The following is a 26,302-nucleotide window of genomic DNA, read 5'->3' on the forward strand; positions in this document are numbered from 1 at the left end:
CAGGATAAGTGAGAGAGAGAAAGAGGCTGATATCCACCATCGAAGCTTTCGGGTATCGTGTTGACCATGCAGCGAACTCAACGTGGCATAGTCTCGTAAACACACCATCCTCTGGAACCAGAGCGCTTGTCCCGGAGATACAGAGAGTGAAGACAGACGGGGTAGACCCAACTTGAATATGTTTAGTTACGGAACTACACTAACTCAAAGTCCCACATCAATGCTTTTCGATCAACCGACTATATAATTGCTAATTGACGCGTTTATTACTCGCGCGCGTAGACATCTTGCCGACTGGTTATCCCGCGCTGGAGCTACGACCGCACACACGTCCGACTTCACCCCCGCGTTGCAACAACTCATCAACACAACGAGCCCAAGTCCTCTCCAACGCTCCCAAGTAAATTCCTCCCATCTCACAGTTTCGAAGGCCTTGATGCCCATCAATCTGGTGATTTTCGTAACCCATCATCACCAAGTGGAGTACACCGATAAGGACCCTCCCAAATCAAACCATCTCATACGCCACCCCTATCTTCGCCACCAAAGTCTCTATCGTACTCAAAAGCACACTCAGCAACACGGCTCTAGCGTCCTTTGTACTAGACACTATTTTCCTGCTTTGCTGAGCAAGAGTTGCGGCAAACTCTCGTCCTGATCAATCCCAACTCAAACGTGAGACCCTTTCCCTTCCAATACCAAACAATCCCAAAGTAACCCCGCCCCCACTTCGTTCGCTTCCATCCACCCACCTCTCAACTGACAACCTTGCCACCCAGTTTCCCAACGGCAGCAATATGAACGACACAGAAGGTTTCGCGATCGCAATCGAGGAAGCCAAGACCGGCGCCTCAGAGGGCGGCGTCCCGGTACGTTAAAACTCATCGCCATCCGGGGAAGACGTACGACCCCTAACCCGACCCCAGATCGGAGCCGCCCTCGTCTCCGCAGACGGCAAGCTCCTCGGCCGCGGCCACAACCGCCGCGTCCAGATGGGCTCGGCTATTCACCATGTAAGTCAAACAAGTCTTCCGATGAAACCCCCCTTCCCCCAATCACAAATCGTATCAAAAACTCAAACGGCTCTGGACACTAGGGCGAAACCGACGCCCTCTTCAACTCAGGACGTCTGCCCGGAAAGGCATACAAGGGCAGCACAATGTACACGACTCTTTCCCCCTGCGACATGTGTGAGTCTCCCTCCCCTCTCTTCCCCTCTGAATGCTGAACCCGGTTCTCAACCTCTTCCACCAGGCACCGGAGCCTGTCTGCTCTATGGCATCTCTCGCGTCGTCATCGGCGAGAACAAGACCTTCCTCGGCGGCGAGGAGTACCTCAAGCAGCGCGGCGTGGAGGTCATCGTCGTCGATAGCGCAGAATGCAAGGCTCTCATGGACAAGTTTATTGCTGAAAAGCCTGAAGTCTGGTAAGGAAGATGCCCGTCCCCTGCCAACCGGACGGCACATCTTGCCATTAAAGCACCTCGAGAGAAAAATACTGACCAAGCCAGGAACGAGGATATTGGGGAGGAATGAAGTAAATAGCCAAAGGTGGACAACGTATGTATAGGTAGTGAGCGTTTGACAACGTATCACGCATTATGTTGGCTACCAGAGCCTTGAGCTACAGCTTTACTCGAGAACTTGCTTTATTCAACACTAGGACATCTAGCAACCGCCCTTGGCACAAGGAACCCATCCCGTTCCGCCAGCCTCCCCGGTGCAGCCAGTTGCTATCACAAGACAACGTGTCTGTACCTTGACACAAGTTTTTCTTTCGCGCTTGAACGAAATGCATAATCTACACTAGCGGGGCGGGAGTTTCTGCTCTCCGGCCCTGGACTTCAACCATTCCTTATACCTCATACCATCTTCCAAAACTCCCCAAAGTCGCAAAATGAAAGAAACATGCCGTAGTCTCTCAAGAGAGCAAGTTGCGTAGAGAAGGACTAGTGCTCGCTCCCGCGGGTCGAGGCGGCTCGTTGGAAGGGCGCATGCCGGGTGTCCTCAGCGGACCTCCGGCATCATGAGCTGGGGGACTTCCGTATGGTGAACGCTGCGGAAGAAGTCCCTGAGCGAACGCATCGGGGCCTCTAGGCTGAGGCCCGCCATTTGGTAGGCCGTGAGGTGATCCGTGAGGAGGTTGCCGATAAGGATGCACATAGGGCGGTGCGTGTGGGCCATGGGATCCATGAGACATGGGCCCCGCCATCAGCGGCGAAGGCGGCATTCCGTGATGCACAGGCTGGCCGATATGTCCATTGGGACCGGATGGTGGTGTAGGGGCCATCGACATTGGAATCATTGGCGGAGGACGTAGGTTAGCCAACGGCTGGAAAATAGGACGCTGTGGTGGCGATCCATGACGTGGAGGTGGGCGACTGTTCCACTCGTATCTTGGTGCCGGAGGAGGGCCATAGGGACCCGGAGCTTGGTGAGGAGCTGGAGCCGGGTTTGGCGGCGGTGGTGCGGCAGCAGCCTGAACTGGCGGCGGCACGGGCACAGGCACAGGCGCTGGATGCGGAGCTGCAGGCTGGGAGGCAGACGGCTGTGGAGGAGGTGCCGGAGCAACCCAGGCATATGAAGAGAGGCTTCGAGCTCTGGCCTCTGCGCCGGTCGTTGGTGGGCTCCTCAAGGGCGGAGGAGGTGCTGCGAGAGCGTGATGTGCGGGGACAACCGGTAAAGGTGGAGGTGGTACCAACCTCGCAGCAGCCTCGATGACTGGAGATGGTTCTTTGGGTGCATGGGGAACCGGCTTCCTCTTCAATTTGCGGCACTTGTGACACTGGAACTTTCTCTGCTCGACAAACTTCTGAGCTTCTGAGCCAAGGCTTCCGTAATGACCATTGGTGAGTTCCCGCTCATCGGAGTTTTCAATGGGCCACCACTTGAGAGCGACGTCGATGCCACAGGTAATGCATATCTTCTCTCCTGCTTGGTGAGTGCTCGGGGTTTCGCTGTTCACACTCTGAGAAACAACGTTAGAAGGTGCAGTGGTGGTTGATGCTCGCCGAGTGCTTGGCGTCACAGGAACACCTCCCATCTTCGCAGCATTCGTCATCAGGTTGGCCTTTCTGACTGTGCCAGTCAAGGTGAGATCTGCCTGCTTGTAGCTCTGCACATAGTACTGTAGAGCAGTGAGGCCATCCTCGTCAACAATGTCGTGCATCTGATGAATAACGCTCTTTGTTGGAACGTGCTCCTTGCACCACACTGTGGCGGACATGACACCAGTTTCGCCATTAATGGTGACGAGATTGAACTGGTCACGGCGAGACCCCTTTACAGGGGTGATGTCAAAGCCGAGGAGATAACCCTTTTGGCGAGCGCATTCAACATGAACTGGGAATAGCGATTAGTAGGCATCCAAGAAGTTGAATGAGCAGTACTTACGAGGGTCTCGGCAGTAATGGCAAGTAATGCAAGCACCACCTTTGTGGTTGCAGGCCAAGCAAACCTCATCGTACCTGGCACGAGGGATAGAAGGAATGCCCTCAGATGGACTCAATGCCTTAGCATTGCCAAACTTGACCTCAGGTGTCCAAACAGCACAGGTGACATGGACCCAGTTGTTGTCTGCGGTCCGTTTCAAAGGCTCCCTGGGGTTGACTGGGCGATTGGCATCCTCCTGCTTTTTCTTGTAGTAGTCGGCAGCCTTTTGTGCCTGCTCTCGTTCCACTCTCTCGCGCTCCTTTTCCTTCTCTGATTTCTTCTTGGAAGTAGAGATCTTAGGCTGCTCAACGAAGTCATGCTCAGTATGCTCAATCGGGCACAAGACACACTTGTATTGCTATCCAGAAGTCAGCATATGAAACGAGATTAGTCAAGGGCGGTAAACCACTTACGATCGAAACCTGTGGGCTCTTGTCATTGGCGCACATATCGCAGGTCCACTTGCCAGGGTGCCTGTTGTCGACAACTCCATAACAGTTGCGGTGGACTGTCAGTCTGCATTCCTTACACGACAGATGCTGATCTCCCAAGGGCTCCAACTGGTTGCAAATTGCGCAAGGCATAGTCTTGGGCTTCGGGATTTCTGGAACTGGTGGAGGCGCTGGTTTCTCTTTCTCGACCGCCTTTTCCTTCTTCTTCGGTGGAGCGGCAGCAGGAGCTGAGTCTGAGGCGAGCGACTCTGAGTCTCTCTCTGGGGCTGATCCCTTGAGCTTCTTCCGCGGAGGTTCGCTCGAAGGTGCCGCTGAAACTGCCACAACCGGCTCTGGAGCGATGGCCGGCGGAGGGGTGTTCCAGTAAGTATGCATTTCCTTAGCTGCCTCAAGCTCTTTGAGGAGTTCCTCGTCCTGTCTTTTCTTCCAGGCTCGACCACCTGCTTGAGCGATCTTTTTGGCGACCTCATCCATTTCTTCCCATTGAATGCCGTAGCGCCGCCAGAGCTCCGCGCATCTGCGACAAAGAGCATTGATGTACTGGCCTTTGTCCTTGGTGGAATTCTTGCCCTCGCTGACAGGTGTTCCCGATGCATTGGGAGCTCGCCTCCATTGCCTGGAATATTTGGTGTGGCAGAACTTGCACACGAAACTCTTCTTCTTGCTTGCCGCCTTCTCGCAATCGAATGCAGAGTCGTCTGCATCATCGGCGATATCGTCCTGCAACTTGCTTGCAGCAACCTCTGCCTTCTTGGCTTCCTTCTTGCTTTTTCTGTTCTGGAAATTTCCCCAGATCTGTTTGCCTTGCGGGGTCTTCTTCCAGTTGTAGTAATATCGTACAATCTCTCCAGGCGAAAGAGTCTTGACGTGTCGCTTGACGAGATAAAGCTCGGATCCGTACTTGCTGACACCTTCCTCGAACCTCTTCTGTTCCGTGGCCGTCAGATCGGGTTCCTTGAAAGTCGCCTTGTTCACTTCCGAGAGCGCCTTCAGTGCGCGATCTTCATCAAAGTCACTGCTGTAGTACTTTGCCACAGCAATATCGTGGAAGTTGGTCGAGTTTTTTGCCAGACCAAACTTGGCCGTCAACTCTTCCGCCTTTTTCATGTACCGGTCGAGCTTGGCTTCCCACCCAGTATTCTTCTCCGTTGCTGGGGGAGGCAACCAGATGCGTGTAGCTGTGGCGTTCGGGTCGTCAGGGTCGTCGTCTTCTCCTCTCGCCACATAACCCGCAGGTTCATCTTGAACCCACTTAGGACGCTTCTCACGTCGAATCTTCTCAGCCTCCAGAGCGGCAAGCGCTTCTTTCGATAGCCCGGGCCCTTTCTTCCCTGTCCTCTTGAACTCCAGAGGCTTTTGATACTGTACAGGCTGGCCGGGCCAAGGAAGCACGGGCGCTTGATGTTTGGGACCTATGCGAGTGCTAGCGCGGGGGTAAATTCGGTCATCGTAATCGAGGGCATCTTCGGGCCTGCAATGCATTCCAAGGTAGCGCCAAGGCCACAGGCTGGCTTGGTAGATTTGCTCTGCAGTGCCCGTACGATGGGCGTCGTCGTCCTCAGCAGGACTCGTCCGTTCGGTGTCGATTTGCATCTCATCATCATCGTCGTCGTACAAGTCCTCATCATCAGCATCGCCTGCATTTTCCTTGAGACTGTTCGGGTTGGGAGTATGCCGAGCCTCCAATTTCCGTTCCTGCGCACGACTACAAGCAGCGCAGGACCAAGCGAAGCCTCTGGAGGGTTTCTTGAGCAGGGGCGGCCTGACACAGTTCATGTGGTATGTCTTCTTACACACAGCACAGTCGACCGAGTCATTGCTGTAATGCTGTTAGTGACCCCAACTCTCCATGAGACTGCTGCGTGGGCGGACTAACCTTGCACAGTAGCCACTGCATCGCTTGCAGGACTTCACCGCACTAGTGAACTCTTTTCCGCGGCCCTGCTCCACAATAACGAATTTCCAGCGTTCGTCTAGCACTTTCTTCACCCTCTCAGGCACGTTCACAATTGTCGACGTAGGGATCAGATCGTAATTTTTCTGGATGTAGCGGTCGTACAATTTTTCGTACCAGAAATTGTCCGAAATTTTTCGGTATTCGTCCATATTGGGAATTTCCGCCTTGTGCAGGATGTGGCACTTACCACGCAAGGCTGTCAAGGGACTGATATCGGAATGCATCGTCGCAAACACTAGTCGGGTGTCATTCACCTTCTTGCCGATATCCTTGGGTCGGTAGAACCAATTGATGCGAAGTGCATCCACCGGCTTTTTGCTGTTATTCTGCATGTGGAGAAACTCCATGATGCGACCCAGGTAATATGGCTCGCCCGGAGGCTCACACACGAGATAGACATTGTCTGTGAATCTAGATCAGCGAACAATCCTCTCCAGGAAGAAGGAGGGAAAAAAATTGAGACGAGGCGTAAGGATGATGAGTGAGGGTACGTGAAGGTGCGTGTGTGGTTTGTTGCTGTCTTACCATTGGGTGCTAGTACGGTACCGTCATCCGCCACCAACTTTCCATCTCTGGGGACTGCACCGGAGTTCTCGAAACTGAGCATGTTCGTCTCTGCGTAAGAGCTAGCGTAAGGACCCGACGCCGTTTTTCGTGATGCCCCTGTGCTGGCGCCAGACGACGAGGCCGTCGCAGAAGCATGAGCCTGAGAAGTCGCAGCTGCGGCGTGTAAAGCAGCCTTGCGCTTTTTTGAGGGTTGCGTCGAGTTTGTCGAAGCCGGTGTTTGCGTGGTCGGGGTGGAATTTGCTGGCTGCACGTCCTTTGCTCCGTTCTGAGGGACGGTCGACTTTGTGTCGTCAGATGGCAGGGCCTTGCGGGTTGAGCCGTTGGGTCGCGCGTTCTCCTGGATGGACGCGGCCGACACATTACTGTGACGCGCCGATTTCTTGGACTCTTGATCCTTCTTCTCTGGGGCGTAATCATACATGTCGACATCGAGATCCTTGTCCTCGGCGTAGTTTGGGCGCGATGAGCCAGTGCGGTTTCGTGACCGCGTCCCATAAGGGTTTGCAGCTTCAAAGGCGGCAGCGTCCTTTGAAGACTGGTCCAAGCCCATGGCAGATGACTTGGTCGTGGGTTGAGCGTTGCGAAGGGCGGCGTCCAGCTCAGTCTGATGTAATTTCTGGGCGGCAGATGTTGATTTGGATGTCGACGCGCCCGAAGTGGCAGGCTGCGTGGAATCCGAGGCGTCTTGTGCAGACGGTGTGGCGCTGGCAGATTGGTCGTCAGAACTGCTGGCGGTTTGGTTTTTCTGTGCCATGATGGCGGTGGCTAGCTGCGCGTTGGCGGGAGGTGAGATGAAATATGTCGGGGCCCTTCCCGCGGGTGACGAGATGCAAGAGGGCCGACAGGGTGAAGTTCGTCTGCAAGGCGGCGGAGGCTCCGATCCATAGGCTGAGCCAGATGGGACCCGACGTCGACTTATCCGGTGAGGCAGGCGGCCGTGAGCCAGACGCAACCCATGAGATGGAGATGGATATGTGTGAGTGACCGTGTCGAGGTGTGGAAGAACGGTATATGTAAAAGGCTTGGAGCTCTATGGACCAGAAAAGAAAGTCGCGGGGGGAAGGCGCGTGGAGGTAGTGACGCGGGTGAGTGTGGAATTTGGATTATGAATGTGGGAGAAGTAGAGATGTGCGTCTGGGTTTGAGCGTGGTGGGCGGTGGTGGTGGTGATGGGTGAGGTGAGGTGAAGTGAAGTGAGTGAGGTGTGGTGGTGTAGATGAATGAGAATGTGAGTGTGAGAGACGAGACGATGGAAAAGCAAAGGGCGAGTGAGAAGCTGGGACCCCAGTAGGTAGGAAACCGACGAGGAAGGTTCGACGGATCCGCGCGACCAGGGAGAATGGAAGCAATGGAGCCAGCTGGAGAGCCGAAATCGAGCGTGTTTGTGAAGGTGGTCAAGATGGGCCAGGGAGGAAGTGATGTGGAAAGGAAGGAAGGAGACGGGAAGAAGAAGATGGGTCCAGGTCCAGACAAGCGGAAGGCAAAATGGTAAGAAACGTCGAAGAAGGTCGACCGACCCCGTACCTGCCTTTTGTTCTGAGGTGTGTAGGTGTACGGTGTACCTTTCATAGCAGCGCCGGCATGGCACCAAGTCCCGTCCAGGTCCAGGTCCATGTCCATGTCCAGGACCAGCAACCACAGCAGAGTAAAGCAAAGCAAAGCAAAAGCACCACGCACCGACGAACCTGCACCTGATCCGTCTTTACCTCATCCACTTGCCTACCGATAGATTGGCCTACCTGCTCTTCCCACCTTAACCTGGCTTTGCGACTTGCCTTGTCTTGCCTCATCCATAAATCTGGGCTGCCGCTACGGAGACCGACTGCTACGATGGATGGCTCCCACTGCCGCAACGCAATGAAGTCGGGTGGGTATGTAGCTCTCCCCAGCTAATCTATGGCAAGATACTCACACACACGGGGCAAGGGCCCAGGGACTTTGATGGGACAAGTAGTATTAATATGGGAGAATGGGGGGAGGGAGAGAGAGTGCGTGTGTGCGCGCCATATGGAAATCTGGAAATGTACGGATACGTACCTGCGTACCGACAGACCAATGCTAAGGTAAGCTAAAGTACCTAATGCCTCTCCAGTCCCGTCTGGGCCAGCAGGGCGGCAGCGGGAGCAGGAAAGAAGCAACAGCAGCAACAGAAGCAGGAGAGAGAGAAAGCAGCAGCGGCAGGCCCCCCTCGCTCTCTTTTTTTTTTCTCTCTTGCGGATGGATGGGGCTGCGTGGGAGGTGAGAAGTATCGATCTGCTGCAGGTCGGGGAATGCTACTCGCGGCTACACACAAAGTACGCGCAACTTTGGGTATCGATACGTCTCCACGACCTGCATGATACAGATGGATCCACTCTGTACCTCTGTACCCGCTCCCGCAGTCATCACTCTCGCACCAAAGACCGGGCAAGGGCCCGGCGACCTCACACCTCACCACAGGCTTGCCAACGCCGCAGAATCCAACCGCACGCCCCCCCGTCCATCTCACCACCCGTTGCCTTCTATCAGATCGTCACCGTACTTTTGCTGCGGTTTTTGCTCTTCGTTCAGTTTCTTCAATCGATTCCAAGGGTCTAGCCCCGAACTCAGTCAAAGCAAGTCATAGTTTTACTCATTCGCGTCCGCAGAGGTGCGCGCGAGTGTATGTGCGTGACGGAGGGAGGGAAAAGAGACGACAGATTCCATCGATTGAGTGCGGCACCTTCAAGGTAAGGTTGTCAAGGAAATATCCCACAAGAGGAGAAAGAGACACAGAAACAGATGGGGAGTGGGAAAGGAAGCGAAAGTGTGAGTGGACGATGCCCAAGACCTGCATGAGGCGACGTCTGTCCCTCCGCACGCGCGCCCTCTTTCTCTGTCTCTGTCTCTCTCTCTCGCGCGCGCTCTCTCTCTCTCTCTCTCTCTCTCTTCCTATGGTCTCCGTCGTCTCCTGTCCCTGTCTAACTACACTAGCAAAATAGCCATGTCTCTGTCTCTCTCCGTGTCCCGCTCACTCGCTCGCTCGCATGGTAGCTAAGGTATTGACGTACCTTGGCTGGTACCCGTTCTCCGTGCATACGCTACCCTGCCTTCATCGGACATCAGATACCTTGCCCCGACCACATCTCTTGCTATCCGACTTGCCGAATCAATTCTGGATAAATTACATCTCGCACCTTGTGCCATCAAATCGCGCCAGCAACTTGGCCTCATCCGATGCGAGCTATCAGTCTCTTCAGTTTGCTTCGCTCGCGATCAAGTCGAGTTAACGACGTTGACGTTCAGAGAGCCTGCCGGCCGGGGCTAGCTGGCTCGTTGGGTCTGGGTATGGGTCGGGGTTCTACGCACACAGTACTTGGCATGGAAGTACGAGTACTTTGGCAGACACGCAGCGCAGCGCGGCACGAGGCGACTGCCTGGGCATTTCATGGCAAGGTGCGAGAAAGTCACTTTTGGCTGTCTTTTTTTCACCACACAATTGTTACCCAGCAGGACCATGTCCATCCTGTCTGTCCCTCCATCTCGCCATCTGTTTTGGCACTTTCCCTGCAGTTTTGACATCGCCCGCCTTTCCTAGCCGACTAGTTCTCCTTCCTGCTTTCCTCCTTCACTTTCATTCCCAATCGCGCCCGCCTTTGAATCTGGTCAAGGTATCGACAGTCTTTCCTCTTCAACTCTTATGTCACATCACTCAATTTACATCTCAAACGTTGTCCGGCATCATCCAGTCAAATCTTGATCAGCATCTTGATCGTCTTGACCTGAAGAGCCACCGAGATATCTTTCCTGCTCCTCATCCGGTGACAAAGAGCACAGCAAAGGAATGCAGGTGCGAAGGCCCTCATAGGGACTGACAACATTGACTATCACAGTCGCCGCGCCTCCTCTGCCTCAATTGTTGCTTGCTGATTGAAGGCTGCTGCTTATGTTCAACAGGCTAACGACTCGCCTACTTCTTCCTTCGATGCCCTTCCTAGGTTCGTTGCACCCCCGGCTTGTCCAACCCTGTGGAAACGAAGGGCTCCCTACCACGTAGGGATGTGCCCACGAGATGTCGTCCATACCCCCGTCATCATCCATGTGTGTCGGTTCCATTTCCATCCCACCTCCTGGGATACTCAGTGGCTCTTGGCCGCCCACCCCAATATCAAATCAACAGCACCTCCTGCTCTCGCCGTCTAGCGCCTGGGTTTTCCCTCTCTTTCGCCTTTCCTCAATCAAATAGGCGCCTTTTCAACCGGGCCTGTTTCTGCTTTCCTAGCCAACTATGTCTGTATTCGCATATTGCTCCAGGCTGGCCGATCGACGCCCTACATTAGATGGCTGTCTTCTCCACAAAATGGTGGCCGCATGAGGTGGTCACTTCTGGCTCAACTTGACCTGCACACCAACCGGATGGGACGGTGCCTCATTAATGACACCCAACTTCATACGTATGCTGTCTTCCCTTGGTACTCTTTTTCTTACCCCCCCATTGTCCAATTTTCTTCCCCTTTCCAATCAGTCATAGCATGACTTCGGACAACAGACCGACCGTATTGATCCGCCATTCCCTACTACGATTTTCGCACTGAGCTTGGTTATGTGCATCAAAGCCCTGTCAAACTTATATGCACGACATGGGGGTAACAAATTCCGGAGGTTATCACGGCAACGCTTCCAATGTCCCCCGCTGTCGGTATTGAGCACCCTTCTTTTGCCACCCTCACCCCTTTCCTTAATCTGAACCTCACCTCTCGGCGGATTATCCCATCGTGTGCCAGTTCGCCTGGCATGCAATCTGGGTTTTTGTCAATTACCAGCCCCAGCACTGGTTGTAAACCCAGCCAAGTCGAGACACAGCTGATGCTTCTGACGGATGCAATTCCACATCGTCAATATCTTCCTAATAATCACTATTCTGCGGAATCAAATGACATGGATTTTTGCACGTGAGCTGTGCGGATACGGCACGTTGTTGGTGGCAGATCAGCCTTGGGCCTCGACCATTTTTGCATCGGTCTTTAGCTTCTTGGGAAACCTACACTCTGAGTTACCGTCTGACACTGTAAGGTTCTCATATGAAATGGCGGGTCACCCAAGCCACGCAACCAAGTTTCCCGTCTGAGAATCAATGAGAGGTAAAGAGCGACAGCTTCAATCAGCAGAGCGAGAGCTGCATCGACAGAGCAGTCAGATGCCGACCGTTGCCCGCCCAGCTTCCGAGGCAAGGCGCGCGCACCACCACACAGAGCACTTGAGGACTACAGATGAGATCGAGGCACACTGGGTCCCGCTCCCGCATTCCCGGGACTTGTTCTTAGGCGAGTGCAATATCCTATTGACGTTTCTGGCGACCGTCCGGTTTGAAGACACATCAGCGCAAACAATACTACGATGTGTTTCAAAGTTCAAACCACAAGCCAGCTCGACCCATTCCCTCCTGGCACGGAGACTCAGCGCGCTGAGGTTTAAGGCGTCGTGGAGAGACAGGTAAGGTACGTAGTACATGGTCATGTATCCCAACGGATACGTACCGACTTGGACGTCGGAGTGGAGCCGCAAGGGACCGCTGGCAGACGACTAAGAGGTACGTATCTTTCCTCCACCATTCCAGGAGTGGCGGCACTACCTTACCTAAGACAACTCGAACGTACCTTATCCCAACGATGATGGGAGACCTGGAGGAACCTTTCTCTCTCGTTCTCTCACCTCCAAGACACTTGTTTTGAAGGTTTTACACAATCGGTGTCAGGACCTTCAAATCAGTTTTATTTGAAGAGTGAAACAAAAGGGCACTACTTGCTTTTGTCTCTAGCAGAGATACTGCGGAGTGAAGTTGGTGCTTTCACAGCTTGGGCCACGACCGCGCCGCAAGCCATCGGCGGCAGCGACCGCATCGCGCGAAACAAACGGGGGGCCAGCCTCGGCGAGCGCGACTAATGAGGTGAGGAGTTCTCCGTGGTGTGCAATCGACAACGGGTGTGTACACCCACAAGGCGTACAAGCAGCTGCTTCCAATCTAAGTCTGGATTGTGCAGCCCTGGAGCCGAACGACGAATGGGCCACGTCTTTCTTCTTATGAGCCAAAAATCCATTTACCCCCTTTGTCGCCATCGAATGCTCTCTCTCTGGCGATGGGGATATCCTGCCATTCCATTTGCTGGGTTTCTCAGCAATGTCCACGATATCGAATCCCACCCTTAGCTACATGTGGCTACCTTGGTCGGAAATACAAGCAGTTCGTTCACGAGTCAATCGAGCGCCCACATTTCAGCATCGCGCACAGCTTTCCACGATTGCTCTCAAGGGAACATATAAGATGAAAAGGATTGAAACGACCAAAATCGTGATGGCTGCCCGGAGTGCTTCTGTCGACTGGATATTATTTGGACGCAATGGCTTTCGCGATCGGTGGTGAAGCCCACTAGCGGCAGACGGGGGACGTCAGAAAAACCAGATAAGATTGACCGCATTTGTCGGTTGGTCCGGCACGCCGCACAAGAGAGGGAAAAAAGGAAGGGCACCACATGCCACATGTTGCCAGGGGCCGATCGCTGACCAGCAACAAGCGCATTCCCGGCCATTTCCAATCACTCCTAATCTACCGGCTTCCAAGTTATGCGCTGCCTTGAACCCCGACTCGTTTCATCGAATGGAACCCAAGGTCAATACTGCGTATGCAACTTAGGCAGTGGGAGAGCGCGACATTTTTATCGTGAAGATCCGACTTTCACTTAAATGTCAGCGGTAACGCACCAAGGCACACGAGGCAATCGCTCACCCGGTCGGACCAATGGCCATATGCCCTGCGCCGAGTCATCGACGCCCCGACTGGAATTGACAATATTGGACCTCGAACCTGGCTGGGCCTGTGCCGGAGTTAGTCCCTACGCAGCATATGTCTGCCCTCGAATCTGGTGCTCCGAGCGTGACATGCACAAGGTATGTTCCAGCTGATCTACTGCTACTGGACTGGCTCTACAGGTGCAACTGGCTGCATCGATGTGGGAAAAGGTATAAGATGAAGGCCAAGACGTGGGATAGGCTTGACCGAGGTGACAATTTTCGATGCAGTCATTGAGCTGCCAGTACATAGAGTCAGGCTTTAGCTCGCTGTATCCATCAGGTTGACGAATAGCCTCACTCTACGTCGGCGACAGTGTTGGTCATCGAAGGAGGGGAGCCCTTCTGGCTGACCATCTTCGTCATTGGGAGATGGGGTCGTGATCACTGGTGGTGGCAGGCCATGACGGAGCGTTAAGGAATATGTGGGGCCGACTTGAGGATCCCTGTATTGTGACAGGGTCTTGCTCCTCACCAAAGCTAGGCATTGGGGACCCGATACTTTCCATTCCCTTACCTTACCTTACTGTGTATAATCCTTACCGTATGGTTCCAATGCTCCAATACCACTTGCTCTGGAACCTGGATCATCCTTCGCCCAAACGAATTTGTTCTGCGGTGTAGTTTGGGTTCCTGATGGCTGCTGCTGGCCACCTGTCCGGTGCCTCTTACAAAGGAACCGGACCCCCTTGCCCCCAACGCGCGCTGAGAGGCTGACCTGTCCCGCCCTGCCCTTTGTCTTTTCGACTGCGGGTTCTTGTCTTCCATTGCCAATGGTCGTTAAACGGAGACTACCTATCCAGACTTCTTCCCTCCGCACCCCCGATCCCATCCCGTCCAGTCTCTTACAGCTCAGACAAGCGCCCCCCCCCCCGGGGCCAAGCGAACTTGGTCTCCCCTCAAAATCTAACCATCACTTGGGGCAGCCCGTAGCCCCCATCGGCTCAAGGTTATCTAGTCCAGTCCCTGACTGCCTACCTTAGTCGGCCCCGATTCCAACAGATTTCTGCAACAGCGATGGAAGGTCAGTGCCACGTCTGGTCTATGGAGTAAGGTAGGTAGTCAGCCACGCAGGTCACCAGTGGTACTCCACCAGACTGGGTGTGAGAAGTGTGGCTCGGCCTCAAGTGGGGGCGGTCTGACCGGTGCGTCTAGAGTACGTATTCGCGACCCCGTCGACCGGCCGATTCCAGAAGCTCGACTTTCACCTGGTGGTTAAATTTCGGGCGGCACATGAGGTAATACCTGCCACACCGGCCGTCTTCCGTCACGGTGCTGATGCTGAGGTAACCAAACCACATCCTCCAACACATGATTTCGCGTGGCCCAGCAGAAGCGGGTCATCCCTGCTGCTGCCTTCCACACGTTCTGCAGGACGCGCTTTCCCCAATTTTTAGCAACAAGCGTTGCATCACCAACAGGAAGTAGCTGCCTGCCGATGCAGTCCCATGCACAACAACATTCAAGTCTGATGCTGGGACCCATTCCATTTCACTTCTCTGCTCGTCCTTTTGCTGCCTTGGCTTTTGCATCTAACTGCAAATTTGGATTTGCCCTGTTTCAATGGACTGCATTTTGACGTTTGGTGACATCTTGCTTCACAATGGCCACTAATAACAGCATCTGGCACAAAACATCCGTCGAGGTTGCCGAGGAGCAAGGCCGGAGATATCACGCCGTGACAACCACAATTGCTGGGCAGAAACGACCTCGCGCTGAGTCTGCCCATCCCACTGCGCCGAAACCAACAATCTTGCCCAGTCACACCTCGCTAGTGCAGAGAGCATCAAGTTTACCACCTGGGCCCCCGAAGCTTGTCGCGAGCCCGATCATCTCATTGAGCCCGGCGGCTACTCAAGGTCCATCTGAATACACACAGCGAAGAGAGCTCCAGCCCACGCCTTCGTCGTCTTCGGATCCCTTACTCGCTCTTGCCCATCCGTATTATGGACTTCCACGTTCCTTGGTCCGGAACTTCTACAGCCTGGGTATCAAAATAATGTATCCATGGCAAAAAGCATGCCTTCGCGGACCGGGGCTTCTCGCTGGCGAAAGAAACCTCGTTTATAGTGCTCCGACCGGAGGTGGAAAGTCTCTCGTGGCTGACGGCAAGTTCGTCCATCATTCTAGCTGACACAGGACTGACTAGACGACAGTCTTGATGCTGAAGAGGGTGCTCGAGGAAAAGAACGCCAAGGTCCTTTTGGTTCTACCCTATGTCGCCCTTGTACAGGAAAAGGTCCGTTGGCTTCGAAACATCGTCCAGGGCGTAATGAAACCAAAAGATGAGATTGACGACGAAAAACGCATCTGGAGGCAGCGAGCAGACGAAGGCACGATCAGGGTCATTGGGTTCTTTGGGGGAAGCAAGATTAAGCCAACTTGGTCCGACTTTGACATTGGCGTGTGTACCATAGAGAAGGTGGGAAGCATACGGCCTACGCCTTGGATTCAGCTAACTTTGACCCGACAGGCCAACGCACTTGTCAATACGGCGATAGATGATTGCACCATTAAACATTTAAAGTCAGTTGTCCTTGACGAACTTCACATGATCGACGATGACCATCGCGGGTATCTGATGGAATTAATGGGCACAAAGTTGCTCACCCTGCCTCAACCGGTGCAAATCATCGGCATGAGCGCTACCATGTCTGTGGGTGCGATCTTGCTGCAGATTTTCAGCCACGGCATATTCTGACACGACATCTTAGAACATCAGTCTCTTGGCTACGTGGCTGGGAGCTCATTCGTATGAAACGCGCTATCGTCCAGTGCCGATCGAAGAACATCTCGTTTACGAGGGCAACATATACCCAGCGACAACGACAAGCGAGCTGCTGAAGACGGCCAAGAACCTTAATACAGCCACTCAAAAGACGGGATCAAGAGCCACAAGACGCATAGAACCTTCCGGTCACAAGGAATTCCAAGATCCCGTACTCAACGCTGTTGTTTCACTTGCTAGCGAGACTGCTAAGGCTGGCTACGGAGCCTTGGTCTTCGCCAGCAGTCGTTACGGCTGTGAAGCAGACGCCCGTTGGATTGCCAAAGTCATGCCTGCTGTAGACGAGCTCGAATCTGGTCTAGTTGAGAAGAGGACTGAACTCATGGCCGAGTTGCGTAGTCTCGGAACAGGTATCGATCCTGTTCTGGAAGAGACGGTACCCATGGGCGTTGCATTTCACCGTCAGTCCAACCACGAAACTTTGACAAGCTGAAGAACTAACATAATCATATTCAGATGTCAGTTCACATTAGATGCCGTGTCATTGAATCAGTAGCTAAATGTTGCAGGCGGGTCTTACCACGGAAGAACGAGACATCATCGCCAATGCATACGATGCTGGGACACTCAAAGTGTGTGTAGCAACATGTAGCTTAGCAGCTGGCATAAACTTGTAAGTCCAGTGGTGTGGCACAATCGTGTGTTGATTTGCTGACAGCTTTGAGGCCGGCACGACGAGTAATTCTTCACAATGCTCGTATGGGAAGAGATTTTGTAGGGCCATCGATGCTCAGACAGATGCGTGGACGGGCCGGTCGCAAGGGAAAGGACGAAGTCGGAGAAACCTACCTGTGCTGCCGAAAGGACGATCTTGAGCAGGTTGTCGACTTGATGCACGCTGAGATACCGCAAATCACAAGCGGGTTGATGACGGACAGAAAGCGAATACAAAGGTCAGAGACTCGGCATAAACGCGCAGTAGTATCCATCGTGCTAACAGTACTCAGAGCACTTTTGGAAGTCATTGCCATACGGTTAGCAACAAGCCGAGATGCGCTGGACGAGTACATAACAAAGACTTTGCTAAGCCACTCTGGGCCTCTGGAGTCCCTCCAAGACTGCGTCGAGGTCAGCCTCAGAAATCTGACGAACATGGGCTTTGTGTCCGTAGACGACTGCGAGAACTACCAACCGACAAAACTTGGGAGGGCCATTGTGGCTTCTGCATTGGATCCTGAAGATGGTGTCTTCATCCACAAGGAACTGGAAAGGGCGCTTCAAGCATTTGTTATGGACGGAGAGATGCATATCCTTTACACTTTCACACCCGTCCAGGACTCTGGCATCAACATCAACTGGCAAGTCTTCAGGAACGAGATGGACAATATGGATGAAAGTGGACATAGAGTTCTCGGTTTCCTTGGGCTTAAGCGTGCTGTAATCAACCGGCTGTAGGTACTCCTCGCGCCCTTTTTTGATGTCGCTAACCGTGATCAGAGCGCAGGGTAGTGCACTCAAAGAAACGACTGCTGAGGAGAAAGAAGTAGTTCGTGTACACCGTCGGTTTTACATGGCCTTTCAATTACGAGACCTGTGTAACGAGATGCCCATCCACGTTGTGGCGCGAAAGTACGATGTGCCGCGAGGTGCCGTTCAAACCCTATCCCAAACTTGCAATGGGTTTGCGGCTGGAATGGTCAAATTCTGCGAATACATGGATTGGGGGTAAGTCGAACTACGCGCCACACGGGTAGTAGATTAATCGCTAATCGCATCGGCCAGCGTTATGTCTGCTGCATTAGATCACTTTTCAGACCGTTTGAGAGCTGGGGCAAAAGCCGACTTGCTGGCCTTGGCAAAGATCACTTTTGTGAAGAGTCGGACAGCGTAAGTTGCGCGACCGGGGAATGCGTCGGAATATCGTCTAACTTTGTGGAACAGAAGAGTCTTTTGGGAGAACGGTTTTCGCAGCATTGCGGCCATCGCAAATGCTGATCCCAACGAGCTCCTACCAATTCTGATGCAGGTAAGCAGGCGACGGAACTCTTGATTGATAACAACCTCATTGTTTGACAGGCTCAACCAAGTAAACTGCGCATCAAGGAGCAGGAAAGTATCAAATACGAAGGAAAACTCATGGCCAAGGCCAGGGTCATCTCGGATTCGGCCAACCGACTGTGGCGTAAGTCAAACCGAGAGACATATCGGCGCCGTTGGTGGACTGTAAGTCGGGCTAGCACAGCAGCTGACTATACTTGCGTACAGGTATTCAAATGCAACAGGAAGTCTATGAGGAAGAATGACCAACATGTCGGAGGTTGTTGGCAACGGTTGGAGCGGCCTACAGCACGCTCTTTACTTGCAGCTTGGTAGCACCGCGGCCGTTACGAAGCTGGTACATCGTACCCGGGCATTTGGCTATGGTGCTCATAGGCTCTTTTTACTACCTCCCGCAATAGATGCGCATGCATGCCGTCGCACATCCGCCAATAATTGGTGACGAAGATGCCTAACCTGCATTGCATCGGATGGTGGCCCCTCCCACCGCATTCGCAGGGCCGGATATTAACGCGAAGTGCGTGTGATAGAGGGCCGCTCCCACCGCTACTCTGGGTCCCCGTGGCTTCTCAGTGGTCTGACTAGCCGCGATTTTGGAACAAGGCCGTAGACCGACAGCAACCAACACGAAAAAAAGGTGCAACGGTGTAAGACAACCAAACGCAACTCAGGTTCATCACATGGCACCCGCAGTACGGTGCTGCATTTGCCTGCGTCCCGTTCCGGAGGTGCGCATAGGTCCAGACAGGCACCCACGCCAAGACTGACCTGGGTCCTAGACACCCACGGCGACGGATTGCATAGGAAGCAGACCGAGGTGGGTGGCATTCCTGGGAATGTTCGCTAGAGAAATAGAGCCACAACCGATCGACCTAGGAATGGCAAACCCAGCGCAAATCCCGGGTGGCACCTGACATGCAATCGATTCTTCTATGCGACAACACAACCGTTCATGCGCGAGTTACACAGCAGGGGAGACGGGAAAAGCAAAGAATCTGACTCTGTCCCGAAAGGGTTTTGTCCGGCGGACCTCTAGTGACCGAGGTGCGCCTCGCCATAGGTAGTTGGCGGTCGCGCCCAGAAGGCTCGCGACCAACAAAGGTCTGACAGCCACCGCCCACCGAGCTACCCACCCTCATCCGTCTTGTTCGACATTTGCATATAGCTGTGGGTGTGGCTGCCTGACCTCGGTCTGGTACAAGTCTAAGCTATATGAAGCGGTTGTTCCTTGTCTCCGAAATGCGCTCTCATGTTCCTCTCTCTCCTTCTTGTTTTTGTTTTCTCGTGGTTCTTCGACTCGACTTGTTCATTTTCTCTTCTGGTCACCTGTTACAGCTCATCAGAAAACAAGATCGTGAGGTCCGGCCTCGCAACAGTTCCTACAGAGTCGAACTGATTCAACCTCGTACACTGACTGCATTGCGAAATGTCCACTCAGAGCCATGCCCATAGTGCTGGCGGGAGCAGTGCTGATGCAGATGATGCCGTTCGAACGCTGGGCGATGTTATGAGAGCACGACCGACCGGGTTCCCGGACGTCGTTGTCATCGATCAGACACATGAAGAGAACGAACGGAAAGATGATCCTAGCCCTAGCGAAGATTTGTGGCTCAGTTCAGCAGACGGTCGATACAGTTCGACCATCGTTCCCTTGCGAGTTGGACGAGCGCCGAATCAAGAGATTTTCCATGTACACAGAAATATCTTGCTAGCGACGGAATATTTCCGAAAAGCCCTTTGCGGAGATTTCAGAGAAGCTGAGGCCCAATCCATGGACTTTCCAGAAGAGGATCCGGCCATTTTCCACTTTCTCGTCGCCTTCCTCTACCAAAGAAGCTTTATTCCTATCAAGCCAGCAGCGTCAGCACTGGCTGTCGAGGCATCAGAACGAGGGAAAGCACAAGACTCTGGCTACCGAAGCGAATCGGAGTCGGAGGTGTCATCGTCGGAGGCCAGTGAGGCCAGTGCCAGAAGTCGAATCCGGGCGCAGAGGCGGCAACGGCGGCGGGAGCGGCAATGGGACCGCATGAACCGGAAACAGCCAGGTACACACCGCCCAGATTGCAGATGTCCGCGCTGCACCACAACCATCGGCTCGCCATGCTGGAACTGTGGCGTTGGTCGCGCAAGGCCGATTCCGGGCCACCTTCCGCCGCACATCATCAACCCTATGCCGCCAGTGCGGCCCCTAGGTTTACAGCCACACAGCCGACGCCGTAGCCGACAGCAAGTCATCACACCGCCAGAGTCAACGCCCTCGGTCGGTTTGCCAGTCTCTACCAACGACGAGTATGCGGATGGCGACCGTATACGAGGCCAAGACATGCGGACTTTTCTGCTCACATACGAGCTGAGTCTAGAGGTATACATTGTTGCCAATAAATTCCTCATGGATGACTTCAAAACTGCGATCCAGCGTCACTGCATCGACATGCTCGAATCCGCCGGACCTGATGCAGCGCAGTCGATTGTGTTGCAACTTTGTTCGAAGCTCTACGCCGGCGTCCCTGAATCTGACCCATTATTGAGGATGATCTTTGCGCGCGTTGGCTTCTTACAGCCTCTGCTCTGGCAACGAGCGCCGCAGTTCACGTCGGAATTTCTGATTGGGCATCCAGAAGTTGCGGCTCTTATGCTCCGAGAGACAGCCATTCGAAGAGAGGAGGATCTAGGCAGTAGGGCGCTACCGTCCATGGAACGGGCGACGCACCCTCACGTCATGCCTATGTGGCCGGTTGCGCCGCCTATGCATCCTCATATGCGGCCTCCGCCGCCTCCGCCGCCGCATCATTGGCATCCAGGACCGTTTGGTGTTTAAGTGTTCAGGAAAAGGCACGGCTTTCTCTCGATGGAGTCTGCCCTATAGGGATTGTCTGCCATGGTTGTCTTGTTCAACAAAGAGGAGAATATGGAGACGGCGGCACATGAAGGCAAGAAATCGTCGTCGACATGACTAGGTAGTAGGCGGTTGTATCTGTATGTTGTTGGGAAAAAGGAGGAAAGCGAAGACGTTGCTTGCTACATGGGTGGTCGAGTGGTCAAGGCGAAAGAAACTCTGTTCGATGGAGCCCCATGTTCGGGAGCCTTTGTCCCACGGCGACGGGTCCCTCATTGTGGAAAGAGATATCACCCCGTCATTTGGATGGAAAGCGAGGGAAGAAATTACTGAAATAAAACAAAGGCGCATCCCGTTTATCCGATCGAACCAAAATCCATGCAGGTTTCTGGCCCATGTGACCCTTTTTCTCTTGCCAGCAGCCCGGTTCGGCGCGCTGCGCTGCGTTGCGCCGGGGCCGTGGCGGCAGGGTAAAAGCGGTCGGTCAATTTTGGAATGAATAGGTAGTGGAAGGTTAGTAAGGTAGGGTTTGTTGCATCGCGATATTAGGACAGACTCTAGCCGTCGCATCCACGCGGGCCCGCGAGTGTCAAGCGAGTCGGCAGAAGCGAAGGGTAAGAGAGTCATTGATGCCATTTGATCCATCACAAGTAGAAAGAGAAAAAAAGTAAATGGTTGCGGCGGAGAAATTGCATGGTCGAATCTGCCATCCATACGAATACTTTCGGGGCATGATTGTGCAGAGATACCGAGCGGCGCGAGCCCACCACCCCCCAACGAACCCCAACCCCCCCGTCACCACCAGCTTTGCTGATTCTGGGGGAGTCGGGGACACTGGTTCACAGGCTGTTCAGCGCTGCTCGAAGCTCCGCAGCTCCGGGGAAGCCAGTGAAAAACAGCTTCACCAAGAGGGGAAACCTTGTCCGCCCAAGATCCCCACCATCGGCGCTAGCTACCCCACACACGGAACCAGGCACAAGGAAAGCAACAATGACAGCTTCTACATTCTTCCTGCTTCTTGGGGGTTGTTCGCGATGCTTTCGTCCGGAACAGGCCCCGAATTGGTCCTCTGTTCCCGGACGGCGGATGTACTACGTATGGTGGAAATGCAAACTAGTGTAGATTGGGCAGACAGGCTTGGATTACATTATTACCTACATCCATTGGTTGACCCCCTCCTCCTCCTCCTCCTCCTCCTCCTTAGGCTCCCCTGGGGGGCGGCCATCGGTTGCAACGGGGGGCGAACTGTCTCTACATGGGTATAATAATCGTCTTCCAGCCACCAGCGTCAGCTAAAGCCCATCCAGTTCGTTTCCGGCGTTCTTGCTGAAGCCTCGTGAGAGTCGAGTCGAGTCCGCCGCTGCTCATCGAAGTTACCCTCCTCCCTCTTTGAACACCGCCACCCCACGCCGAAACGAGGATCTTCCACCCTCCCCGACGATCGTGTACCGCAATGGCGCCCATCTCAGGAACCGTAGCGACGGTGATCACGGCGTTGACGGCGGCCTTTAGGACCTCCGGCCCCGCTCTGCAGGCGCAGGCGGAGCAGAATCACCTCCTGGCCGAGCTCGACTACGGCAACTTCCAGGGCGCCTACTCGGACCAGTATAACATCTCGTACTGGCAGAAGATTCCCTACGCGGCGCCTCCCGTGGGTGAGAACCGGTTCCGGGGGCCGCAGCCCCCCGCGGCGGTGGAGGGTGTCGTGTATGACTCTAGCCAGCCGTTTGATATGTGCCCTCAACGGACGGTATGTTCTCAATCTTGTGGTTTCGTGGCTGTTGAGTCATTGAAAGAAGAAGATGTTGTGCTGACTGGATCCTGGGCGCATTTGTAGGTCAACGGCTCCGAAGATTGTCTGTACCTCGGCCTCTACTCCCGCCCCTGGACGCAAGACCAACCCCTGAAGCCCGTCGTCGTCACCTTTTACGGCGGCGGCTTCATCCAGGGCTCGGCCTACTTCAGCATCCCGCCCTCGGCCTACCCGATCCTCAACGTCTCAAGCTCGTCCGACATGATGTTCATCTACCCAAACTACCGCACAAACGCCTTTGGCCTCCTCCCCGGGAAGCAGATCGCCGCGGACCCAAAGTCGGATCTGAACCCGGGCCTGCTGGACCAGGAGGCCGTACTCAAGTGGACGAAAAAGTACGTCAAGCAGTTCGGCGGTGACCCGGACGACGTGACCATCTGGGGCCAGTCTGCGGGCGGCGGCAGCGTGCTGGCGCAGGCCATCGGCCGCGGGGGGCAGCAGAAGCTCTTCCGCAAGGCCATGGCCAGCAGCCCGTTCTGGCCAAAGACGTACGCCCACGACAGCCCCGAGGCACAGGCTCTCTACGACGAGCTCGCCTCCCGTACGGGATGCGCCGGCGCCGAGGATAGCCTGGCCTGCCTGAAGAAGGCGGACGTGCAGACGATTCGGGACGCCAGCCTCGCCATCTCGAGCTCGCATGTCACGAACACGTCGTCCTTCACGTGGTCACCTGTCATTGACGGCGAGTTCCTCAGGGAGCCGCTCTCCGAGGCCGCCGCGGCGGGGCGGGTGAACATGGACCTGGCGTTCGCGATGCACAACACGCACGAGGGCGAGAATTTCCTGCCCGGCGGGCTCCAGAGCGCGACGGACGTCGGGTCTCCGCCGTTCAACTCGAGCGAGGCCTCGTTTGACAAGTGGCTGAGGGGCTTCCTCCCTGGCTTTGGCGACTGCGAGATTGAGGGCGTCAAGAGGCTGTATCCTGCGGCTGGCACGACGGAGACGATTTCGTATAACACGACGTATGTGCGGGCCGGACTCATTTACCGGGACGTCGTTCTGTCGTGTCCGGCGTTTTGGTTTTCGGGCGCAGCGCCGAAGGGGGGTTGGTTGGGCGAATACTCACTCAACCCGTCCAAACATGCTAGCGATACCGTCTGGGTGAGTTTGGGTGCCTCTTCAGGGAAGCATCTAGTCGGTGGGTTGCTAACAGATATGCAGTGGAATCAGGTCAATGCCGTGCAAAAGACGGACCCAGCACGCTACCAGGGCTATGCCGGTGAGTACACAAGATTGCATGTTGCCTACGGTAAAATACCATCACTAACACTTACTGTTGCAGGGGCGTTTGCGTCTTTCTTCCAAACGGGTGACCCGAATGCGCTCAAACTGTCGGCATCAACGGAAGCTGGTGTGCCGCCCCTCAAGGACAGCAAGGAATGGGTCGTCAACCCTGAGGGGTTCGCGACTACTGACCTGGGGCAACTAGAGAAGAGATGTGGATTCTGGAAAAGGACGGCTGCGAAGATACCCATTTGAGGCGATTCTAGATATGTACATGCGTGAAGTGATGAATAGAGGTACAAACTAGTCGATTGGGTTGTCACGAAGCTTGAAAAGCTCCCTCATCACCTCTTCCGTCTTGGCGCGCAGCGCGGAGTGATATAGCTGGTTCGTCTCGTACACCTTGGCCTTGACGAGCGCGGCCGTGTCCTTGGCGAACTCGTAGTCGACGTACATGTCGTCGATGTAGCCGGCGGCGTACACAGGCACCGTGTTCTCGCGCAGCTTCTCTTGGTCATACAACTCCGGCCACTGGTCAAATTTGGCTAGGATCTCGGCAGCTTCGCGCAGTTCAATCAGCTCCGGGTACGTCTCAAAGTGTAGGGGAAAGATCATCTCGCCCGAGAAGTAGAGAGGCGGGGCTGTGAACTCGGAGATAGCGGGTTCCTTCGCCAACCAGGAGAACTTCTCCAAGGACTTGCCGACTCTGTAGGCTGCCCAGTTGGAGACAGAACCCGGTCCATCAGTGTAGATGGCCTCGTGCAAAATAGCATAGATGATGTTGCTGTCAAAGGACGTTGCCGTCTCAACGTCCGTCAGGGACGCGCGCGTGAAGAAGCCGAACTGGTCCAAGTCCGTCTTCAGCTTGAGGATGGTCGAATGCACCGAGTCGAGTCCACCATGAGCACCAAAGGCAAGGCCAAGAGTGAGCAGTCTTGGAATGGTGAGGTATCCGCCGCCAGGGAGGTTGACCTGCTTCTTTTCCTGTATGAAACGAGCCACCTGATGGACGGCTTCGATGTCTTCGGGATACTTTTGGTAGTAGGCTTGGTTTCTCTCCTGGACTTTCTTGAAGGTTGCCTCGTACACCTGCTCGGGCGACTTGCCGACAGGTGCGAGACCGCCAGTGAGGAAGACTTCCCGAAGGCCTTGAGGGAACCTCGAAAGGTAGGTGAGAGACACAAAACCGCCAAACGATTGACCGAAGAGGGACCACTTTTTCTTTTCTTCCGGGAAGTCTTCAGTAAGACAGGCTCTAACGGCTTCGAGGTCATTGACGATGTTGTCTTGGCGAAGTAGTTTGAGATGATCGGCTTGCTTCTGAGCATTGCCCTCGAGGGCTAAGGTAGCAGCGGAGACGGGAGAGCTAAGTCCAACTCCTCGATAGTCCAAGAACAGGACCTGGTATCCTCGATCCAAGGCAGTGCGAGTGATGGGACTGTCCTGAGGCTCTGGGTTACCAAACCCTGGCCCGCCTTGCAGAAACACCATCCATGGTTTCTGCTCTGCCTGCTTTTTCTCACTTTCTGTCGGAGGGACTATGGGCCTCTCGTGCTTAGTGACACTTCTGCCAAACAATTGAAGAACGCCCGAAGCTTGATTGCTGTAGTCCTTTGGAACCTCGAAGAAGAGTTCAGACACGAGGAATTGACCTGTCGTTTGATCAGTGCTGATCTTTAGACGATCCTACATGGAGAATTACCTGGGATGACATGCGACCTCTTACTGAGAAGTTTCGCCGCACTAATTACTTTAGAAGCCATGTTGAGCCGGTGGTGGTAAAGTGAAGGCTTGGTGACGGCACAGGAAAGCGGGAAAACCGCAGAGCAAACTGCTTAAACAAGAACACTAGACTTGATGCTGGCAACTACGCAAGCATGAGGACCTTGAGAACCCCGCCTAGATGGCGGTGCAAGATAAAGTGCCGTGAGATGTCGCACCTTCTCAGTTGGGCAACCGGGTCGGTCACAGTGTGACACTGTGAGCATCGCATTTCAGGAACAGCACCTTCAGGGAAAGCATTCGATCACTGAACTCCTCAGGTTTTCCACTTTCAAGAATTAGAATTCGCTCTCAATTTGGAAGCAATTATGTGCCAAGGTATATGTCGATAAGCTTTTAATGACTTCTTACAGAAGTCACGGGGATATGCATATGCAACTGATTATATATTCTCGAAGTTGGCTAGAAAGAAGAGATTTAACTGCTCAATAGAGCATAAGGTGCTGGCGTCCTGAACAATTTCGAGCATAGGGACCGACATGGACTGGTAATACATGAGGTTTGAGGAAGAGAGAGAGAGAGAGAGAGAGAGAGAACAGAAGACCTGTATGTGATCGCACAATGCAATTACACAAAACTGGAATTACGATGAAATACGCGCGTAGAAAGAAGCAAGCATGCTGGCGATATTGCGGGCCATCCGTTGCTAGG

The 26,302-nt window shown here is 54.2% G+C and overlaps 9 protein-coding genes across 9 annotated transcripts; 6 read left to right on the plus strand and 3 right to left on the minus strand.

Annotated features, from left to right (window-relative positions):
* Positions 1-797: 797 nt before the first annotated feature.
* CLUP02_05525 (cytidine and deoxycytidylate deaminase zinc-binding region) lies at positions 798-1,535 on the plus strand (the record flags this gene model as incomplete). The annotated part of the gene is made up of 5 exons (XM_049284532.1): positions 798-869; positions 927-1,013; positions 1,097-1,190; positions 1,255-1,426; positions 1,511-1,535. 5 exons carry the CDS (start codon positions 798-800, stop codon positions 1,533-1,535), a joined length of 450 nt encoding a protein of 149 aa, XP_049141675.1.
* Positions 1,536-1,920: 385 nt separating this feature from the next.
* On the minus strand, positions 1,921-7,161 carry CLUP02_05526 (BAH domain-containing protein; the record flags this gene model as incomplete). Its single annotated transcript, XM_049284533.1, has 5 exons — positions 1,921-3,341; positions 3,393-3,789; positions 3,845-5,702; positions 5,760-6,243; positions 6,366-7,161. The coding sequence occupies 5 exons, from the start codon at positions 7,159-7,161 to the stop codon at positions 1,921-1,923; spliced, it is 4,956 nt and encodes a 1,651-aa protein (XP_049141676.1).
* Positions 7,162-7,510: 349 nt separating this feature from the next.
* CLUP02_05528 (uncharacterized protein) lies at positions 7,511-8,026 on the minus strand (the record flags this gene model as incomplete). The annotated part of the gene is made up of 1 exon (XM_049284534.1): positions 7,511-8,026. The coding sequence occupies one exon, from the start codon at positions 8,024-8,026 to the stop codon at positions 7,511-7,513; it is 516 nt and encodes a 171-aa protein (XP_049141677.1).
* A 387-nt stretch (positions 8,027-8,413) lies between these two features.
* CLUP02_05529 (uncharacterized protein) lies at positions 8,414-9,011 on the plus strand (the record flags this gene model as incomplete). The annotated part of the gene is made up of 2 exons (XM_049284535.1): positions 8,414-8,469; positions 8,669-9,011. The coding sequence occupies 2 exons, from the start codon at positions 8,414-8,416 to the stop codon at positions 9,009-9,011; spliced, it is 399 nt and encodes a 132-aa protein (XP_049141678.1).
* A 3,531-nt stretch (positions 9,012-12,542) lies between these two features.
* Positions 12,543-14,789, plus strand: CLUP02_05530 (uncharacterized protein; the record flags this gene model as incomplete). The annotated part of the gene is made up of 14 exons (XM_049284536.1): positions 12,543-12,729; positions 12,796-12,842; positions 12,912-13,042; positions 13,113-13,246; positions 13,310-13,371; positions 13,442-13,493; positions 13,528-13,623; positions 13,695-13,830; positions 13,887-14,050; positions 14,194-14,234; positions 14,293-14,311; positions 14,366-14,496; positions 14,585-14,634; positions 14,678-14,789. 14 exons carry the CDS (start codon positions 12,543-12,545, stop codon positions 14,787-14,789), a joined length of 1,362 nt encoding a protein of 453 aa, XP_049141679.1.
* Positions 14,790-14,813: 24 nt separating this feature from the next.
* CLUP02_05531 (DEAD/DEAH box helicase) lies at positions 14,814-16,471 on the plus strand (the record flags this gene model as incomplete). Its single annotated transcript, XM_049284537.1, has 5 exons — positions 14,814-15,326; positions 15,360-15,632; positions 15,684-15,866; positions 15,925-16,399; positions 16,455-16,471. 5 exons carry the CDS (start codon positions 14,814-14,816, stop codon positions 16,469-16,471), a joined length of 1,461 nt encoding a protein of 486 aa, XP_049141680.1.
* A 27-nt stretch (positions 16,472-16,498) lies between these two features.
* CLUP02_05532 (DEAD/DEAH box helicase) lies at positions 16,499-20,814 on the plus strand (the record flags this gene model as incomplete). The annotated part of the gene is made up of 16 exons (XM_049284538.1): positions 16,499-16,611; positions 16,664-16,891; positions 16,946-17,389; positions 17,436-17,663; positions 17,721-17,825; positions 17,880-17,964; positions 18,015-18,161; positions 18,256-18,333; positions 18,398-18,434; positions 18,527-18,602; positions 18,668-18,710; positions 18,776-18,813; positions 18,873-18,999; positions 19,057-19,142; positions 19,215-19,355; positions 19,449-20,814. 16 exons carry the CDS (start codon positions 16,499-16,501, stop codon positions 20,812-20,814), a joined length of 3,342 nt encoding a protein of 1,113 aa, XP_049141681.1.
* Positions 20,815-22,285: 1,471 nt separating this feature from the next.
* CLUP02_05533 (carboxylesterase) lies at positions 22,286-24,124 on the plus strand (the record flags this gene model as incomplete). The annotated part of the gene is made up of 4 exons (XM_049284539.1): positions 22,286-22,582; positions 22,670-23,746; positions 23,807-23,864; positions 23,928-24,124. The coding sequence occupies 4 exons, from the start codon at positions 22,286-22,288 to the stop codon at positions 24,122-24,124; spliced, it is 1,629 nt and encodes a 542-aa protein (XP_049141682.1).
* Positions 24,125-24,172: 48 nt separating this feature from the next.
* On the minus strand, positions 24,173-25,632 carry CLUP02_05534 (uncharacterized protein; the record flags this gene model as incomplete). The annotated part of the gene is made up of 2 exons (XM_049284540.1): positions 24,173-25,521; positions 25,596-25,632. The coding sequence occupies 2 exons, from the start codon at positions 25,630-25,632 to the stop codon at positions 24,173-24,175; spliced, it is 1,386 nt and encodes a 461-aa protein (XP_049141683.1).
* Between the last annotated feature and the right edge of the window lie 670 nt (positions 25,633-26,302).

This window comes from Colletotrichum lupini, chromosome 3 (genome assembly GCF_023278565.1).
Source record: "Colletotrichum lupini chromosome 3, complete sequence".
NCBI lineage: Eukaryota > Fungi > Ascomycota > Sordariomycetes > Glomerellales > Glomerellaceae > Colletotrichum > Colletotrichum lupini.